The sequence below is a fragment of the Natator depressus genome, chromosome 18 (genome assembly GCF_965152275.1).
Source record: "Natator depressus isolate rNatDep1 chromosome 18, rNatDep2.hap1, whole genome shotgun sequence".
Lineage (NCBI taxonomy): Eukaryota > Metazoa > Chordata > Testudines > Cheloniidae > Natator > Natator depressus.
The window spans coordinates 3,699,486-3,719,207 of NC_134251.1; the positions used below are offsets into that span (position 1 = coordinate 3,699,486).

The 19,722-nt window shown below is 52.3% G+C and overlaps 1 protein-coding gene across 2 annotated transcripts in view; it reads right to left on the bottom strand.

Moving 5' to 3' along the window:
- Positions 1–4,488: 4,488 nt before the first annotated feature.
- WNT4 (Wnt family member 4) overlaps positions 4,489–19,722 on the bottom strand; it is a 28,494-nt gene continuing 13,260 nt past the window's right edge. The window contains exons 2-6 of one of the 2 annotated variants that reach the window (XM_074975414.1): positions 12,944–13,179; positions 8,040–8,171; positions 6,818–6,960; positions 6,146–6,531; positions 4,489–5,642 (exon numbers count right to left, since the gene is read on the bottom strand). In XM_074975414.1, coding sequence (XP_074831515.1) covers positions 5,423–5,642; positions 6,146–6,531; positions 6,818–6,960; positions 8,040–8,171; positions 12,944–13,179 — 1,117 coding nt within the window. In that variant the 3' untranslated portion in view covers positions 4,489–5,422. Of the gene's footprint in view, positions 6,532–6,817; positions 6,961–8,039; positions 8,172–12,943; positions 13,180–19,722 lie in introns of both variants that reach the window. The other variant, XM_074975415.1, reaches the window with a different exon arrangement.

The window sequence follows — 19,722 nt, forward strand, 5'->3', positions numbered from 1 at the left end:
GGGGAACACACACGGGAAGTGGTTTCTAGCTACATTTCCATGACACACAGAGACCTGGGGCAGCATGGGTTGACACCTTTCCAGGGTTATGTATGTATTTGACAGTGTCAATCAGAGATGCTGAGCATGGGGACAGCCAGAATCTGAGCCCTGACAGGCTGCTCCGCATGTGTGTGGAGATAACAGAGCTGGTTGTTCCCAGATGCCTGAGGCTCAAGAAATGCCATGGTTTTGGGAGGATTCATCTGTGCTGTTGCCCAGGCATTTGTATGAAAAGAAGTAGAACAAGAACATGGCTCCGAGGCTAGTTCTTTATGTGTCAGGATCCCACGTAATGATGGCTTCTGACTGCCCTAGGGCTCGGCCTCAGGGTTGGTTCCATGCCTTGGTAAATAGCCAAGGATTTCGTGCCAAATGTCTCCTGAACAGAGGCCCAAAGGTACTCATGCAAGGGAAGGAGTTAAGTGGCCTGGTGCCTGCAGGGAGCAGTAACTCCTTGGGCCGGTTCTCTGGTTTATGGGAACATGCCTCCTCAAATCCCCCTGAGCACAGGAATTGCCAAATCTCAGGATTTGGGGGAGCTGGGAAGATTGTTACCCTGGGAGATGTCAGACGCCAGGGGCCCACAGAAGGAAGGCATTTTCAAGCCCTCAGCACCCAATGCGCCTTTAAAAATCTGGACCCCATTGCAAGTACTGAGCCCTTTTGAAAATTCTGGCCTTAGTGCTCACTTCAAACCCAGGGGTTCCAACTCATGGCCCATGGGACAACTGTGCTAAAGAGATTATATGCATTTGATTCTGAACTGACAGTAAAGCCCTGAGCCACTTGGGAATCAGCCCTGTTGATGCAGGAAGAAACTGGGGGTGCCACCTACAGAACAACACCCCTGCAGCCCAGGAGTGCGCAGAACAGCTCCTGCCCCTTCCCTGCTACAACTGCTCAGCACTGCCCCCGACCACCATCTGCATCGCAGGGAGGGAGGAGCACAGCTCTGGCTGCTCCTTTCCTGCTTCACTGCCAGGCCCTAGGAGCTTCAGGGAGAGCCGGATCAGAGCTTGGCCAGCTCTGGTGAGTGTAGGGAAGCCACTAGCACAGGATGGCTTCCCTCCCCAACAGCCCTCCAGGGCACCCCAGGGGAAGAGAAAAGGAGAAGTCAAGAATGAGCAACTAGCTCTGGCCCCTGGATCTCTGCCCCGGCCCAAACAAGAGCAGCCAGAGACTGCATCAGGTGGAGACGGCTAGAGCACTGCACACTCCAGCCACCTCCACCCCACCTCCATACCCCAAGATGATGTCAGAGCTAAATACACTGTCTCTGTCCTCCCAGCTGGGGACTCTTCCACACCCAGGGAATCCCTTTTCTGGTTCCCTTGCCAGCCTGTGTAGCACAAAGGCTGGGGAGTAGGGCAGAGAATCTGCAAAGCATCAGCTCTGACCCCTGTCTGCAGGCTGAGGATGTTGGACTGTTTTAAACTGATCGTTATCCCCACACTCTTGACAACATGACGGTGCAGAGTTACCCAGATTTAAGCTACGTACCCCTCTTGAGCAGGCAGCCTGTCTAGTGGTTAACACAGGAGATTAACAGTCAGGATAACTGGGTTCTGTTCCCATGTGCAGCAGTGACTCTCTGGGTAAGTCACTGTCTCCCTGTGCCTCAGTTTCTCCCCCTGTAAAGCAGGGATAATACCCACCTGCCTTTGTAAAGCACTTGTGTGTGGGGGTGCCTCTGGCAACAGGAAGGATGTGAATGCACTTGGGATCGCAGTAACCAAGTTAGCACTGATGAGAGACCCAGACCGAACATTTGCGATGAGAGTACCAAGAGGAGACCGCCATTGCCTGAAAATCAGGATCCTCCCAGACCTCCAGAATATGAATGTGGTAAGACGCAGGTACGGCCTCCCAGGTGATGCTCATCAAGTGACAGCTGAAGGCCCCTCCTCCCACACATTTCAAGGAGATAGGCACCGAGACCTCACTCACACCAGTTCTTCCCCTTCTAAATGCAGGAGTCCTAGCATATCAGAACAGCAAGGAAGGGCTGTTTGCAGAGAGCACTGGTTTTCCATTACTAGGGGGGAAAACACCCTATGCTAATTTAGCACAAAATCATAATTTAATAGACAAAGTAAATCAGAAAAATCAGAAAAAGGGAACTTTGCTGTGCTGGTGATGAAACGTACAATTGTGAGAAGCGCCAGAGAGCTGCGGAGCCAGGGGACATCGGGGGTGACATTTCCAGGGATCAGCTTTCATCGCAGTTTGAAAAAAACCCTGTGCAGAGAGATTATCTCCACACTGATCTGGATTGACTCGTTCAGCTTTGGCCCTCGGCCTAGCTGGACAACGAGCAGAAAACTTGGCCAACGTCCTGAGGTCAGCGGCCCCCACTGCATTAGCTGGGAAATAGTATAAAGAATCTTCAAGGCACTTGAGAGCTCACAGTCTTAACACACTGGAGCCCAGAGAATTGAGGCAGCAGCTTGACATGGGAGTTAAAACCCAGATACCTGCAAAGGGTGATTTAATATCATAACATATGTAAACCAAAGTGGTGCAGAACAGAAATCACTCCCACAGTGCAGGACAGAGCAGGTTTGCTCCTGTTTAGATCAGAGTGAATGAACTGGTGCAAGAGGTGTGCATTCCAGGTTAGAAGGGGCTTGAGTCCACCAGGTGAAGTTTCCTCTTTGCCTTTAGGAGGCCTGCACTTACTGGAGAGGGGGTGGCAGTGGAGCTGCAGTCTGCTGCTTAGCCCTTCCGCACAGCACTGAAGCAATTTGCTATTACAAGACATACCAAGAGGTTACAGTGGAGTTGGCTGAAGGGAGAAGTGATCTTCTGCTCCACTGCGCGGCTTCACTCCACAGGATCCTTTCTTGTCCCATTCTGCACAGAAAGCGGAAGTGTAGCGTGCAGAGTGAGCAGGGGCCCATTCTGGGCACACAGTTCAGCCTCTGGAGGAGCATCTGCTGCTGCGCTGAGTCAGTTGTCAGAAAAGTTCCAGCCGGACCGTGTCTGGAGTCCTTCCAACGACCACAGCCGCTCCCCCATCCCATCACTGCCATAGCACAGACGGGATTTCATGTATGTCTGCGTGTCCCTCTAACCTTTCCCCTCTTCTCTTGTTTAAGGCGAAGAAGAGGGGGAAATATAGGCCTAAGGTCTGCATGGATTCAGCTCTTAACCCTCTGTCTCTGTCTTAAAGAGACTGGATCAAGGGCAAGCAGAAGAGTCTGGGCTTTTCTGGATCGGGAACGGCAGTCTGTCTGGCCACACTCCATTGAGATGGAGGGTTGGCACCATCAGCACACAGAGTTTTCCATTCAGCTAGCAGGAGAGGAACTGTTAGCAAGTGTCAGAGTCCTGCTTTGGTCTCTACCAACAGCAGATTTCTCTCTCACCTGGAGGCTGATTTTGGGGATTAATCTGCGTTTTCCAGTCTCCCTCTCACCTAGTGATATGCAGAAGGAAATTGTTTCATGTGCCACCTCCCCTCAGTGCCCCACAGCTTATTAATTCTCCAAATATTTCACACTGTCGAGCAGCAGCAAGGGCTCTGTACTACCCTAGTCTTGGGCGGAAGGAGAGATCACGTAGCTGAACAGTGCATTAGCCAGCGTGGCTGCAAGGTGAAGGCTGGGGGGAGGAGCAGCATTTAGGTCTCTGCCTTAAGAAAAACTGAGCCTCCTGGTGTGTTCAGAGTGTTCATTTCATTGTGTTTATAAAGCAAATGGTTGCCAGTAAGGATAGCCCAGTGCCCCTCATCCCCTCTGCAGAGCCTGTGTTTAGGGCCGGACAACAGCAGTAGGCAAAGGCCCATATACATGTAGTACTCCAGAAATGTTTCCCCCTCCTTGGAACTCACTCCACCCTCCTACGAGCCAAAGGCTGAGAATGGATATGGTTCTGGCCACATTCAGATTCCTCTTTCCACAGAGTCCTCATCAGAGAGGCCAGGGAGAATGGGCCCCTCGGGGAGCAGAGACATGGAAAGTGAAGGAGGAGGGAGGTCTCTGGGACCCTGCACACTGGGACCGGGGCTGATTCAGATGCAGCAACTGGAAAAACTGAAGAAATCAAGTGACTTCCTGTTAAAAGGCTGGGGCAGATTCTGACCCCTATAAGACTCCATTATGCTGCTCTGATGTTGGAAAGGGATAGAAACAGCCCCCAGAGAATAGCCCCAGCATAGCTGGGCCATATCCTTCCCCCAGCATGGCCCTCAGTGTATACTGAGGGTATGAGAGTGTAGCAGCAGCAGCCTGCCTCCAGCTAGGCTGGCAGCAAAGCAGCCCCTGGAGCTGCTCCAGCCTAGCTGGGTCCTGGCTGCTCCTGCAGCACCCAGAACCTGGGAGGCACCAAGGTCGCTTTGCAGACAATTAGTCCGGGCTGCAGTTTCTGTGCTGCAGTGCCTAGTGACCCCAGGAGATACACATGGGCTTCAGGATCAGATGTCGGGGGGGGGGGGGAATCTCAGGGGTGTGGGGGAAACTGTCCTGGAAGGAACAGCAGAGGGGAGGCCAACACTGCTGGGGTCAGGCCAGGGCCCCGTGGCAAAGGTTGGGGGGAGGGGCCAGACCTGATCTCTGTGGGGTAATGGATGGGGGTCGTGCTAGGAGCCCTCTGTGGTTTCAAGGCTGTGGAGGAGGAGCAGAGCCCTGTGTGAAGCAGAGGGCGTGGGGAGGGGTGGATGTGGCTGGGCTCAGGACTGAGCTTTGCTGGGAAGGGGTGTGGAGAGAGGAGCCCAGGGTGGTTAGCAGGCTGGGCAGGAGCCCACAGTGAGGCAGAGGCTGTAAGATGAAAGGGACCATTACTCTAGGCAGCCCCAGGTACATGTGGGGTGGAGGCCGTGGGTTGGCCTGGCAGCCAGAGAAGCTCTTACATCTGAGGTCAGGAGCCCAGGAGGCACCATGGTTGCAGTGGACTGGGTGGGGGAGCGGTGGCAGGAAACATGCAAGGCCTGGACTGAAGCTTGCAATAGTGTTGGAGAGGTCGGGCTCAGGGCTTTGCTGTGGGTGAAGGCTATGGAGAGGGTGGGGGGCCTGGGAAGCACTCATGGACTTACTCATCAGCACGATTATTTTTTCTTTTATTTCTAAGTAAGAGGCTGCTACCACAGCAGGCATCAGCTGGGAATGGGAAGAGAGGACAGGCCGTCAGACTCCCAGGGCGGCTGGAGCTGAACAGCAAGAGTGGATATTGGCACCAGGGGGGCTGTTGGTGAAGCAGATTCCACCGTAGATGAAGTAGTTTCTGTGCAGTTGGGTCTCTGTTCTCCGGACTCCTGCTTCTGTGGTGGACAGCACCCCTCACCCCTTCCAGTGGCTTAGACCCAAAGGCAGAACCCTACCGCAGAACAACAGGAAGAAATACCAACAGGAACCATACCACTAGTTTTGTCCTTCCCCACATTTTAACTTCTGCACAAAGATCTCTGATCTGCAGAATCCGCTGGTCCCAGCAGCTCAGCAGCAGAGTTCCTGGTAATAGCACAACACCCAGGGCAGCTTGGGATGCTCCGCCGGCTCTGTCCTCTCTCTTCTACTGGCATGTGGTCCAGAACAAGCCAATATGAGAACAAAGACTCCAGGAGCCTCAGGCCAGGCCTGCGGTTTGTTTTTAGGCTGAAGTAGCTGTAATATAAAAGACCAATATAAAAGTGCCTAACGCTAAGTTTCGTTTCAGTTTAAAATCTACGCGGACCGAAACGCTCCTTTGGTCAGTCAGTGGGAGTTCGTCTGACGGAGGCAGGTACTTGGGGTCAAGCACCACAAAGGCCCCTTGCCTGGCCCCAGCCCAGCAGCAGCATCGAGCGCATGTGCGACCCTTCCAGCACATGCAGTTCAGGAGGGTTCTGGCTTCGGCAATAAATAAAGCAAGCGAAAATACAACAATCACTTTTGGAACTTTAAATATCTTTCTCTTGCACTCAGTGTCTCTTTACACAACCCTCTCCTTGAGGTGTCTGGATCCCCTCCTCCAGCCCTGGTGCAACCAGCAGGGGAGAGGAAGGGGCAGCTATAGCGGGGACTGATGGGAGCGCCCATCCCGGCATCACCGGCACGTATGCATTTCTACCACTCGGTGGCACTGTTTACATTTGACAAAGCAGCACCAGTGGAACTTGCAACTGCACCTTTCCACCACCTCCACTTCGTCTGTGTGAAATCCCCTCCCGCAGCACATAAGCTCACAGCCATCGATAGCTTTGGAAGTCTTGTTGCATTGCCGGCCACTGGTCCCCAGGACCCCATTCTTTAGGTCATGGTCACAGAAGTCAGGGCTGGAGTCCAGGTAGACCAGGTCCTCATCTGTGTGTGGTTTGAACTGGGAGTTTTTTGGCACCAGGACTTTGGTGGAGCCGATCTTCCTCTGCTCAACTTCTGTGGCCCCATCAAATTTCTCCTTTAACATGTTGCCCACTTTGCGGAAGGGAGGCATTGCTTTCCAACAGGTCTTCACCTCGCATGAGCCTGACACACCATGGCATTTGCACTCTACCCGCATGTTGTTCAGGATAGCCTGAAAGAGCACACAAAGAAGAAAGAGCTATCAGCTGCCTGCAGGAGGCACACTCACCGAGACCCATTAGTACACCCCATGCAGTATGGCAGTAAGACCAGGAAGTGTGATGTAAACGTGACCTAGCGCAACAGTGAATGGAGGTGCCTGCTTGAGGTGAAGAGACATGACAGTGAGCAGTGAAGTGCTGGAGCCATTAGTACTATCAGATGAAGGGGAATGGAGTTTGGGCAGTGGCCACCGGCTCAAGTCTGGCAGCTGCCCTGGTGTTCTGAAGAGCTATTACCTTCCTTCCAGCGTCATTATTATGGAGATTCATGAGCGCCCTGCTGGAGGAGGCGCCTTTGCTTCTCTCCCGGACATCAACGAAAGACTGTGAGAAGGCCACTCCGTAGGCGATGTTATCAGAACAGCCAGACCACTGGAAGCCTAAAGCACAGCAGGGATTGGAAAGAGTGATTTGCAGCAGCAATGAGGGCGAGGCAGAGCTGGAGGACAGGACAATCAGTCGGCTCTTTGGCCTGTCCTCTCCCTCTCCAGTCCCCACAGTCTAGCTACAGAGGAGCTGGCCACTTCCTGTTTCTCCCTCCAAAGGTCTGTTTCCTTTGAGTTCACACTGGACAGCTGCCTCCAGTGTCTAGTGAAAGGACTTCATGTGCCAGAGCTGCTACGGCAAAGAGCAGCTCCAGAACTAGGACTCTGCCACCCAGGACCTTCTAGAGAAGGGAAATAAGCAACACACACCCCAAAATTGCTGGAGCTCTTTGGAAACAAAGGAAAAATATTGCTCAGAGGCGAATTGTGAAGCCGTAACCTGCGGCATGAAGCTAATATCGGATTTTTATCTCCTGTGCAGCTGGCCTGCCATGCTGCCTGCTGGGCTGTACCTTCCCCTAAGTCCCACTGGTCCCTGGACTCTGATGGCTGTGCGGTGAGCACTCCGTCTAGACTCACACAGAACACTAGCACAGCGGTGAGCATTGTACTGTGATTGCCCTGCAGGGCAGAGGAGTCACTCAGACTGAAGGCGCCTGCAGGGCTTGGGAGTGTGTTCAGCAGCACGTAGGGATTCTCCCAGGGGGCACCATGCTGTACCCAGACAGAGCAAACAACTGGCAATGTGGTAGGCACACACTCAGGCAATGCAGCAGGAGTGCTTTACCCAGGCACACCTGGAGCACTGGACCGTGGGGCGGCGACCCTCTCAAGAGAAAACCATCCAAGGTCATTTCAAAATGTGGAAGCTGCCTAGGAGCCTTTGTGTGCCCGAACAGCCAGACAAATGGGTGACCTGCCCACCCGTCCCCTCCGAAGGGGACATGCAGGGAGTGATTGGGGCAGGGATCCTTTTTGTTCCTTTGTCCTTATTCTTCCTCTCTCTTCTCTAGCTGGCGGGCAAGGGCCCAGTGGATCTTGTGCAATCCTGTGCTTAGCCTAGAGAAGGCCTCTAGCGACCGTCTGGCACCTCCACTCTTACTCGCCCATATCGTACTCCTGTAAGGACTTACCCTGAGGACTGACACCATGCACAGTCCGATCACAGCCACACTTCTCCAGCTCTCCACTGCTGCAGGCTCGCGTCACTGCGAAGGCCACCCCCGCAGAGGAGATGGCATACACAAAAGCTGCTTCCCTTGTCCCTGGAATGACAAAAGTTGCCGTGGGGAATCGTTTGCAAATTCACACGCACAGTAGAGGGCAGCTCCCCTTCCAATCAGAGGTGTCCATGCCCACACACTCATGCATGTCTCTGTCAGACTGATGCCACTGCCTGATCCAGACCCTCCCCTGCCACATGCAGTTGTGTGGCACAGAGGAGCCCTGCATGCTACCTACCGGACAGAGATCCTGGCAATCAGCTCCTCCCAATCCAAAAGCCTGGCACTCAGAACCATCTATCATCACATGCCCCATCCAGAATACTTGTACCTAGAACCTACCTACAGATCCCCAGTCACACAAGGCCATATATGTTGCATGCCTATACCCTGAACCTATGGGCAGAAATCTCTGCACATACCCAATACATACACCATGCAGAACCGAGCACTGAGAGCCATGGATCCTGAGTCCCCCCCCCCCCAGCCCCATGCAGAACATGGCATAGGGAGTCTCACACCTCACCCCCTCCCAAGCACAACACCCCACAGCCTGAGACCCAGCACAGAAACCTCTTCCAAGAACGCTTTCTAGAAACTTGCAGAAAGACTTTTCTGGACAAAACCACAAATGCAGACGTTGTATGTAGACCTCTCCCCAAGTCTAGGGCAGAGAACCCCCCCAAAGCCCCTCACACAGCAACCCAGCACAGATCATTCCTGCTCACAGATGCCTGCAGCCCAAGCCCTGCACAGAAAACCCTATAGCTGGAGACCCTGATGCAGTCCCAATAAATTCAACTTCATACTACAACTAATTTTTATTACTAATAATTTGGAACCTGTTTGGGGCCCAGGCAGTTGAAGCAAACAATTAAACCAGCTTAAGTTGACTGTGAGAATCAAAGCGAAGGGGAATACCATTAAAATGGTGAAAGCTCTCCCCAGCCCTTTGTACCCAGTCTCCCAGAACAACCCCACCAACCTGTCCCCAACAGCCCTTCGAGAGCAGCCCCAAGCAGACTCACACCCTAAACAGTCTCACAGAACCTCCAGGGCCCAGTTCTCCACTGAACTAAGGAGCAGTGCAAAAGGGGCCTTCATACAGCGTCTAGCACAAGGAGTCTTGGTCCATGATTGAGACACTTAGCTGCTATGACAGTACAAATAAATAATAATCAGGCAGTAGATCTCTTCCCCTATAGAATGAAAAAGTGCCATAGCGGGGCTCCTTGCCAGAATAGCTCTGGTAAAATCCCCTTCCAGCCCATGCTGTAAAGGAAGTTCTGGGAGTTGAGTTGAATCATAGAAGATTAGGGTTGGAAGAGATCTCAGGAGGTCATCTAGTCCAAACCCCTGCTCAAAGCAGGACCAACACCAACTAAATCATCCCAGCCAAGGGCTTTTTGAAGCACTGCTATGGTCCAGCTAACATGACATATGCAAGCCCATGGGCAAGTCAGATCAACCCTGAGGATGCTCTAGCTTTGCAAGGTCTAGCCAAGCCCCCAGACAGGCCTAGAACATCAGGCCCACCACTGCCTACCCTCCACCCACCCCTGCAATGACTGCATCTCAACCAGAATCCAACCTCCATCCTCACCTAGAGCCCTCACACCCAAACCATTTCCTTCCAGACTGAATCCCACATCCAGGAAACCCCACATGGAGCTGCCCCTGGAGCCTAAAAAGCTTCCCTCTGCCTTAACAGCTCTAAGTAGAATAGCCTGCACACCCCATCCCCACAACCCACCTACAAAATCCTTCTCACATTGCTCTGCTCTAGAACCCTGCCCCACTCTCAGAACCCTATCCCTCCGTCAGCTGGAGACAGAGCCCCTTTCATGCTGCTTTTTACGGTTACCAGAGTGGTTACTTCACATTGAGGAAGCAGTTGTTTGAGAACTTCAAACCTCTACGAGGGAGAGAGCAAACATGCAGGACACATGGCCAGGTTTCGGCTGGCCAGCTGGCTGTGCCAGCAAAGACTGGCCTGTGTGAAAGCAGAGCTACAGCAAAGCTGCAAAAGAAGAGGGAGCTTTGCAAAGGTGCATATAAGGGGTGTGCCCAGGTCTGTGTCTCTCTCTCTCTCACGGATAGCGTCTCTCTGCATGTGTGTGAGGATTGTGGGTTTAGTGGTCATCAATTAAATCATGCAACACCCAATTCCCTGGCTCCTGCCATGCTCTGAAGCCAAGGCAGCTGGGACATAACAGGCCCTTCTGTCTCAGAACACGTGCTGTAGACTGAAGGGATCAGCATTTAAAGTCCAGGCTGTGCTACTTGGAAGCTCAGGGCAAAAGGCCCCAGGGTCACTTCAATGGCAGCTGGAGCATACCATTGTGAACAGAGATCTGCCCTTCACCTCTCGGGCCCTTGCTCACAACTGACTTGTCAGACAAAGGGGAGCAACTTTGGTGGTCGCAGCTCAGACTCTGGTGGCCAAGGCTGTAATCTGGCCTGGGCGGCAGTGGCTGGTAAGGACCCAGCCAGCGTGGGACTGAATCACCTCCAAGTTAATCGAGGTTAATAGTAGGATCATGTTGGTCGGTTTGTGCTGTGGCTGCCTAAAAAGAGACGACTTCAGTTTCTGGTATTTCTGGTATTTCCAGTCCTGAACCTTCACAAGCACAAATCTTCACCCCCATGCTGAGGGAAGGAAAGTTAAATAAGGAGCTGAGGCTGGACTGGGGGAGGCTGGGGCCTGCAGGTCCTGGTATGTCAGAGCAGAGAGTGTCCAGAGCTTCAGAGAAGAGGGAACAGCAGGAGTCGGGACACCCAGGAGCTAATCTAACCCACAGAGCAATTAGACAGAGGAAAGGGGGTCAGAGTGGAGATGCCTCTGGTCACTAGTTTGCCAGGAGAGAGGGAGATCTGAACAAGGGGGAAGTCACTGCAGCTCCCTCTGCCATAGAAACTAGTGCTGCCTTCAGGAAAGAACAACTCGGCTCTGGAAACAGGCCTCATGCAGCCAGCCACAGAGAAAACTCACCACTCCTCCCGAGCTCTGCCAAAGCGCATCTGCTCTGCCCTGTACCCTCCTGCTGTTCTAGTCCCGGTCAGAGGTGCCGACCCTGTGGGTGTCTGGGGCTTGAGCACCCATGGAAAAAAATATGAATGGGTGCTCAACACCCATCAGCCACAGATAATTGGGAGTGCTGCCAAACAACTGTTTGGCAGCTTGGGGAGGGGCTTGGGGGAGGGCGGAGAGAAGCGAGCAGGCAGGGGCCTCAGGGAGGGGACGGGAAGAGGTGGAGCGAAGGTGGGGTCTTGGAGGAGGGGGCGGATCAAAGGCAGGGTGCCTGGTGAGGGGATGGAGCAAGGATTGGAAAGAGGTGGAGTGAAAGCGGGACCTTGGGGGGAAGGGGCAGAGTGGGGCCGGAACGGGGGTGGAGCACCTGCAGGGGAAATAAAAGTCTGTGCTTATGGTCCTGGCCATCCCCAGCTCTGCCAATGCATCTCAATACTGACGCGCCTCCACACTATTCTAGTGCTCCTCAGCTCTACAAATACATCGGAGTCCTGACACCGAGCTCTGCCCCACTTGCCCCCAGCTATTACATCCTGCCCCCCTCCTTGCTTTACAACATGAACAGGGCTTGCTCTGTTTGGTCACAGCATTGTCATGAAGTTAGCACAATGCTTGCAGATGGTTAGCATGTAGGAGGCTGGGGTAGTCCACGCCAGAGATCACTTCATGAAGATGAATGGTGCTGGAGTCTCTATAAGAACAGGAGACACTGTAGCTGGAAGGAGGAGAACCAGAGCTGGCATAGCAGTATGCTACGCTGAAGAGAGCGAGGAGTGTTTTACTGATTTTGGGCAGCAGAGGGCATCATCCCAAGGTCTCACCCACAGTCTGCTTCACTCAGGAGTAACAAAAACGGTCCAGCCCTAGCTTACGGCTTGTTCACTGACCAGAGAAGAGACCAAATAAATAAAGCATCCTGCTGCTGCTGCTGAACCCTTGCAAGGGGAAGCTTCTTGGTGAGGCAAATGAAGCTGCAGAGCTACTCAAGTAGCTTTACGGGGCTAGTTCCAACTCAAACACCCTGCAACACAGAGTTCAGGCCGAGAGCCCATGCCCAGCCTACGCCACTGTGCCCAGGTACATACAAAGCAGGGCTCTGCAGCATGAGCAAGGAAATTGAGTCCACCACGGAAATGCAGACAGCAGCTAAGGAACTGGGCAAGCTTAAAAGCAGCCCCAACGAACCCTCCTGTACAGCATATATGGGAGTCCCAGGACCAGGAGGTACCACGTGCATTACTGCCACTCTCTCTACATCCTTGCCAACTTCCCGTGGCTCTCCACAGCCAGCTGAGCCAGTCCCGGAGCCGCAAACAGTGACTGTGCCAGAATCCCATGGCTGCACGCCTTGGTAGTCCCCAGTGATGGCTACTTGCCGTATCCAACCCCCAACTGCTCGCCGCCAACACCCAGCAAAACGAAGCTGTTCTCACTCGTGTGCCTGTCTTTGGGAGAGTAACACACTGCTATTCTATAAAACAGGTGCGTGGCAGGGAAAGGTAGCATTTATGGCTGAAGCGAAAGGACAGCATCAGGCCATCTCCTGCCCTCCACCACATGGTAGCTCTGATGCTGCCAAATAAACCAGACTCCACACTGAGTGCTAGTGTGCACACGCTGCATGGGTCTACAAGATGCAGCCATTTCCCCAAAGCTCTGCCTCTGTCTACATCACTGCTACAGCCCCAGCTCGATGCTCGTTATCTCCCACCTGGAAGCTCATGCCTCAGTTAAGTTCACTCCCTTTCCCAGATGAGCACATGCCTCTGGACAGTTCGCTCACCTTGTGTCACTACCTTGCCAAAGACCGGCAGGGTGTCCAGTGTGGAGCAGTTCCAGCGACGGTTACGGAATTGGTACTGGCACTCCTCGATGGCCAGCTGGGCTCCCCGGCGCACTGAGTCCATCACCTCCAAGTTCCTCTTGCACATCTGCACTTGGCGCTGGATTAACCCTTTCAGCTTCTCACAGGTCTCTTCCTCGGAAATACTCCCCACTGAGGACAACTTTGCCAGGTACCTGTCAGCACACCCAGCAACATCTGTTAGAAAGGTTTGTTGAGCAGGAGAAAGAACTGTCCCAGCCTCTCCCTGGGAAATGCTGCCTTTTCATATCCATACAGCTGCCTGGGAGGGGAAATCAGGGACAGCCTTGGGCACGGACACCTGCAGTCCTGAGGCTGGGAAGACCCCTTGCCATTGCACTGACAACCTCCAGGGCTGGTGAGATCTCCACCCGCGTGGCCCCTTCCAGTAGCCTGGATAAAGACACCGTCTGCTCTCCTCTCCTTCTTTCCTGACTGGAGCTGGAGGCTAGTGCCTGACTGGGTCCCTCTGCATCGTCAGGCTGGCTCTGACAGTTCTGCAGAATGGCCTTTCTGCCTCGAAGCAGAGCAAGGGTCCCGACAGCAACACTGGGGGAGAGTACGGCCCTCTTGCCCAGCTACAGCATGGACTACATTCACTCCATCTCTCAGCAGGGAGGCTGCTCAACAGCTCTGCTCTGTCCGCCTAGCACGGAGGGGGATATTCTCGGCATGTTCTGAATATGCCCTGTCAAGTCTCCCGAGTACCAGCATATCCAAGTGCTACTAGGAAAAGCCAGAGGTCTCTCAAGTCAGCCAAAGCAAGCAGTGCAGCAGCTCGGCTGCCAGCTACAGCTGCCACACTGCTCCCTCAGCGCTGGCTGTGTTCTACTCACGACAAACATCTCCCTCAAACCACTTCCCTTCTTAGTCCTGCTTTTAGCTTCCCCAGCCACCTTCGCGTGGGGATCCAGCCCTGGTGAGTGGCGGGGGGAGACTGCTGGGTCTTTCACCACTCGGAATTCTGTGGGGCTTGAAGGGGGGAAGCTGGAGACAGGAGCTTGTCGTGGGCAAAACCACTTGTGACCGGCACCTTCCAGGTCCCCACTTGCAAACATGGCCTCAAGGACTCACCAACCTGAAAAACGCTGCCTTTGCTTCCCTGTGCACCCCAGGCTGCGCTCTCCTGCCGCCTTGCACATTGCTCTCCGGGACTGAGGACATGCGGAGGCTGCTGCGCCAGCCTGGGTCTGGCTTAGTGACAGTGTTCTGGGGAAGAGGTGCACGTGGGGGTGTAACCCCCCCCCCCCACTACCTGGACTTCCAGCGATTTATCCCCTTGCCACTCTCCAGGCCCACTCCACTTCCTGGGTTCCTGGCAGTTACTGGAATCACTCCCCCACAAGACTACATGGGCTTCCAGAGGGTTACCCCACTGCCACTTCCTGGGCTCCCTCACGCACAGGAGAGAAGTGTGAGCACCTGCTCTTGAAGGGAGGGGCTGGCGATCCCACCCCAGCTCAGTCCAGAGAGGGGAGGTTCATTAGGTCTCTTGGAGAGCCATTGTTTTACCTTCTTCCCAAAGCCCCACCTCTTGCCTGGGCATTTTGATCCCCCCAATCACTATTTCTGAATAGCTCGGGACATTGGTACGTTATTCCTACCGGATCCTGGATAATCGCAGACCCTCTGCACCCATGTGCCTGCCAGAGCAGACTCAGCCAGGGACCCCCGGCAAACGCTGCCCTCACACAGCTCAAGGCTAATGTCAGCACTCTCCTCTCTGCAGCCGCTGACGTGCTGGCGAGGGCACCGTGCTGCCTTTAGGAGTAGGGAGCTCCTACAGCTTAGGGCAGAGTTCCAGACAAGTTACTCACTGAGCCTGGAGTTAGGACTAAATATGTATCAATAGACCCAGGGGGAATCCTTACCACCATTCAGTGCTTGGACAGACAGCCAGAAAATCACCCCTGAAATAGCTGACAGCCAGAAAAATTCAAAGTTACATTTAGCTACACTATGAAGCAGCAAGGGCAGTTAAGATTGTTTGAAGCACCTCAGGTCAATTTGTTTTTGAAAGTCGAATCTTGTTTTTGAATTTCCTGATTTTCAGGAATTTGCGTCTTACAACATTCTGTTAAGGATCCTTCCCTTACAAAGTGAAGCTCTGTTCTGAGAGGGGACTACACAGGAGTGATTCCTTATTGCACAGTTTGCTGCCCTTGGGTTTCAAGTGTCAAATCTGCTGACTTCAGCAGTACATACGTTTTCAGTGTGTTAGCTCTGTGGAGCCAGCTCAGCAGGAGGGAGCTGGATTCTGTTCTCTCCTGTGCATCAAGAGAATTGTTCACTACATTCCAATCGGTTATACTTGTACAAAATCACCTCTGGTGTCTGGGCTGCACAGGTGTCACTGAAGGCAGAATCTGGCCTGTGGAATCCCTATTACTAATTATGTGCAAGACAGAGAACCCAGCTTGACTCTCAGGTCTCAGGGGAGTGCTGGCAGTCAGAAAAAGCATGCAATTTTCACTTGTAAATTGAGCACATTTGATAGGGAGCTAATGAGACACAGACAAACATGGAGTGTCTTGCTGCCATATTTTCAGAATGAAACTCTTTTACAACCTTAACCCCAGTTAAATCTATTTGTCCAAGAATTTACATTCTTTTAAGACAATTACTTGCTTATGTAAAAGCAGCTCAGTGACTCCTTAATGTACATTATTGGCTTAAAGAAAAGGAGGACTTGTGGCACCTTAGAGACTAACTTTGACATCTTTCTCTCAGAGCCTCACCTCCTTCCATCAAGCCAGGGTCCTCAGATATCTGTGGCAGGCTAGGATACTGGGAAGGATGTCTGCTGTTCCCATGCAGTGCTGCTCTCCACTCCTCCAAGATGCCAGGGGCAGATAATACATCACTACTTTGCTTCTGAAGAGACATTAACCTACCTTGAAACCCCCACCTTCCCCTGAATTCAGTAACTATTATCCCTGTTTTACAGATACGGACGTAAAGGCACAGAAGAGTTAAGAGACTTGCACAATGACCTTGCAGATTGGTGGATTAGTCATGGAAGTAGGAGTTAGGAAAATTGGGTTCTAACTGCAGCACCAACTCCATGCAGTATGTCTGTGCCTTGGCTTTCTCCTCTCTGAAAGAGTATTTGCTATCTCCTTGGGAGAGTGCCATAAAAAGTGAAGACCAGGGCCACAGAGTGAGGTACAGAACTCCTGGCTCCTAACCCACTCCGGAGAATGTTCTCCTTTTCCCTGTTCTTGGACCATGCCCACAAATGCAGTATTTGGGGCACCTCCTAGTGCTCAGAGAAACCCCCTAATTAACACTTCCCACAGCTGTGCAGCCAGCATCACTGATGATTCCGCAACTGGTCTGAACACAAACAAGCTGGCAAGAGGAAGTGATGCCACAGGTGAAGCAGCTGCTGGAGGCAGCCATGTTAGTGTCAGCTCTGTTCAGAATATGGGAAAACTCTATTTGGCAAATGGGAGAGGAGAAAATTACTTCAGAGACCCAATGTTCTTTCTAGCTCAGCAGAATTCTCCAGGCGATGGGGAGTCAGAAATTCAAAGCAGCGTAGGAAGAGAAGCGTGACAGGGCCCTTTCAAACCTTTCCAAGCAGATGCTCCAGATAAGACGCTTCCCAAACAAATACTTATTACTGTTTAAGAAGATAAAACGAAGACAAAAGATGTTGTTTCAGAGAACTGCATCCATCACTGAGAGAGGAGCTGTTAACTTGATACACAAGACACACAGGCTGGGTGAAGCTATCCAGAACGCTCACCCATGGGGGCTAGCCACATGCCTCCATTGCCACTCACCATGTCTATGCACCCACCCCTCAATGCTGTTCAGCACTGCTCCATGCACAGCACATAGACACAAGCATGCACCCCTGCTGCTGGCGACAGCACAGACTGCCAATGTAACATGGGCCTGATCTATTAAGGGTGGCCTCACCTACTGTTACACAGAACCTGGTTTCCAAACGCATCTCCTCCTGTAGCTCTTTCAGGAGACCTCGCTATAGCACCAGATCTGTTGCTGAAGGAGTCCAGCCAGGTCACTGATGCAACAAAAAATCCTTGCCAAAGCGCAAGACAGTCCCCAAGAAACCAGACAGAGAAACTGAAGAGATAAACATGACAAAAACATCTTGCTCTCTTTGGAAGGAGGGGAGTCGTGAAGTGTGGTGCTTTGAGCTACTACCACAGACAGTCCACTAGGGGGCCTCTTGGAAGCCAAGGAGAAGGTCTGCCGACAGGAGACAACAGAGCACTTCTTTCTATAACTTCAAACCGGTGTCCTGAATCACACCGCACAACCCCAGCAGCCACAAGTTACGTGGGCCTATGGCAAGTAACCATGGCTTCAGCTGTGGATGTGTACAGCCCAGTCACTTTTCCAGATAGCTTAGGGGCCTCTTCCCAGGGGAAACAGCCTCCCCTCTTGAGAACTAAACCAAACACATACATTTCAGTAAGAAGTTTCTGGAATCACTTGTTTCCTGTCAGGGCTGGGCTCTGGGGGGTCATGACAGAGCAATGTTCTGGGGCGCCAGGAAAGTCTCCATCGCATCACAGCTACGAGATGGGGTGGGTTATGCGAGCTAAGTTGGTTGAACTGGGGATGCCTTTGCCTACTCAGCTCATGTCCATCTCTGCAGGCCGCTCTGATCTTTCTAGCCTCCCCTGCTTTGACTCCAGCCTGACAAGCTCTCCAGCCTCCCTCTCCAACATAAATTCAGGGATACCCTCCAGCTCTTACTCCCCTTCTGCCTCTGTGCTCAGGGACCGGAGAGCAGCCCTACTCTGCCTTTTAGCATCCGGGGGTGGTCTCCTTGTATTCCATCCCACTCCACTCCTGTCCTGTCTTTTGCATACAAAGCATTCTGGGTATTGCCATTACAGAAAAAGCCAGGCTTCAGCTGCGTGGCCAGCCACGGATGGGGGAGCGGCGAGACGAGACTTGGGAGCAGGCTGAGTGCTGCTTTCTGGAGCCCGGCAGCGAGGCCAAAGGGCCATTTTGCATCACCCTACTAGAGAGGAACTGCAGAGACCGGTGACTGCTGATGGGTGATTACCACAGTCAGTGGGAGGAGAAGTTACATGGCCAGCAAAGCATGGCATGCGTCAGGCACGGGTGCAGTCAGCACCCACAAGCATCGGGAAACTTCTATGGCTCCATATAGACAAAGCTGAATGAGAGATGTTGGCCCTGGCACAGGCTCCTCTCTCCCCTGAGGTGGAAGAAGAAAAATAGGTGCATCTCACATTGCTCTCCTCCTGATCCTTGGCAGGCACAGGTTAGGAGGGGAAGCAGGTAAATATCCCCTCTTCCTCCCTGTCTCTAGGAGAAGAGGGCAGTCCCCCATCCGCCATCTCTGGGGCTGTTCCCACCACACATTCCCATGGTCACAGAGCTCCAGGTTTCATGCCTACATTTTGTGGCGCATCAGCCCTCGTCCCAGTGGAGGCTACAGAGCATTTCTAAACCATTTTGAGGTGGGGACCAAGCTGCCTTAGGCCCTGGGCTGAGGCATACTCATCTTGCCAGCTTCCCCTCACTGTGACCATGGAAACTTTGGGCTCCACCATTCCATCTGGCCCTTAAAAGGGACACTGTTGTAGCATTTTTTATTTTGGCATTAGACAGTCGTTTCCCTTTTGACATGCACAAGCTAAGGCTGCAGGAGCAAATCACTCCAATGCCTGCATTCTGTAGGACCACTTTCCACCCCTCATTCCCACCAGTACCATACCTAACATGCTCTGCTGCAGTGCTCATGACTAGACAGCCTGCCTTGCAGTCTGTTCCACCACACAATTGCTTTTACTGCCAATAGCTGTCTGCAAAACACCACAGAATTTCCCTTCTTTTGCTGTAGACCATTGTACCTTCTCCTACTGTCTTCCAGCTCAACTCCAGTTGCACTGGCCTGCCAATTCTCAAGTCTATAGGGTTAGTTTCAAGACCCTGGGCTCCTAAACCTGGCATGCAATTGTACTGGAGACTGCTGGGCCAGGAACGAGAAGCATACTTTCAGAGGGCAAGAGCCAGCACGCTGACCAATGGCTGCCTCATCCCTTCAACATGTGACAAATTGAGGCAAACTACTTAAGTCTTCAGAGAACCCCTCTACGTACAAGGCCAGTCCCACTGGGCAATGCCAGACAGCAAACCCACAACTAAAACTCAGTCGAGATGGAAGGACCTGGGTAGTTATAGGCCTGTCGGCCTGACATTGGTCCCAGACAAGAGAGTGGAGTGGCTGATATGGGACTTAACTAACAAAGAATTAAAGGAGGGTAATGTAATTAATAGAACCTGCCAAACTAGCAATCTCTTTTTTTGATGAGATTACAAGTTTGATTGATAAAGGTGATGTAATATACTTACACTTCACGACATTTTGATTAAAAAAATAGAATATGAAATTAAGATATCACACATTAAATGGAATAAAAACTGGATAACTGACAGGTCTCAGTATATAATTGTATATGTGGAATTGTCACTGAGTGGGTGTGTTTCCAGTGGGGTCCCACAGGGATCAGTTCTTGGCCCTATGCTATTTCATATTTGTATCAATGTCTTAAGAAAACATAAAACTGTCAATGATAAAGTTTGCAGATGACACAAAAACTGGGGAACTGGTAAATAATGAAGATGCCAGGTCACTGATTCAGAATGATCTGGGCCATTTGGTAAAGTCGGTGCAAGCGAACAAT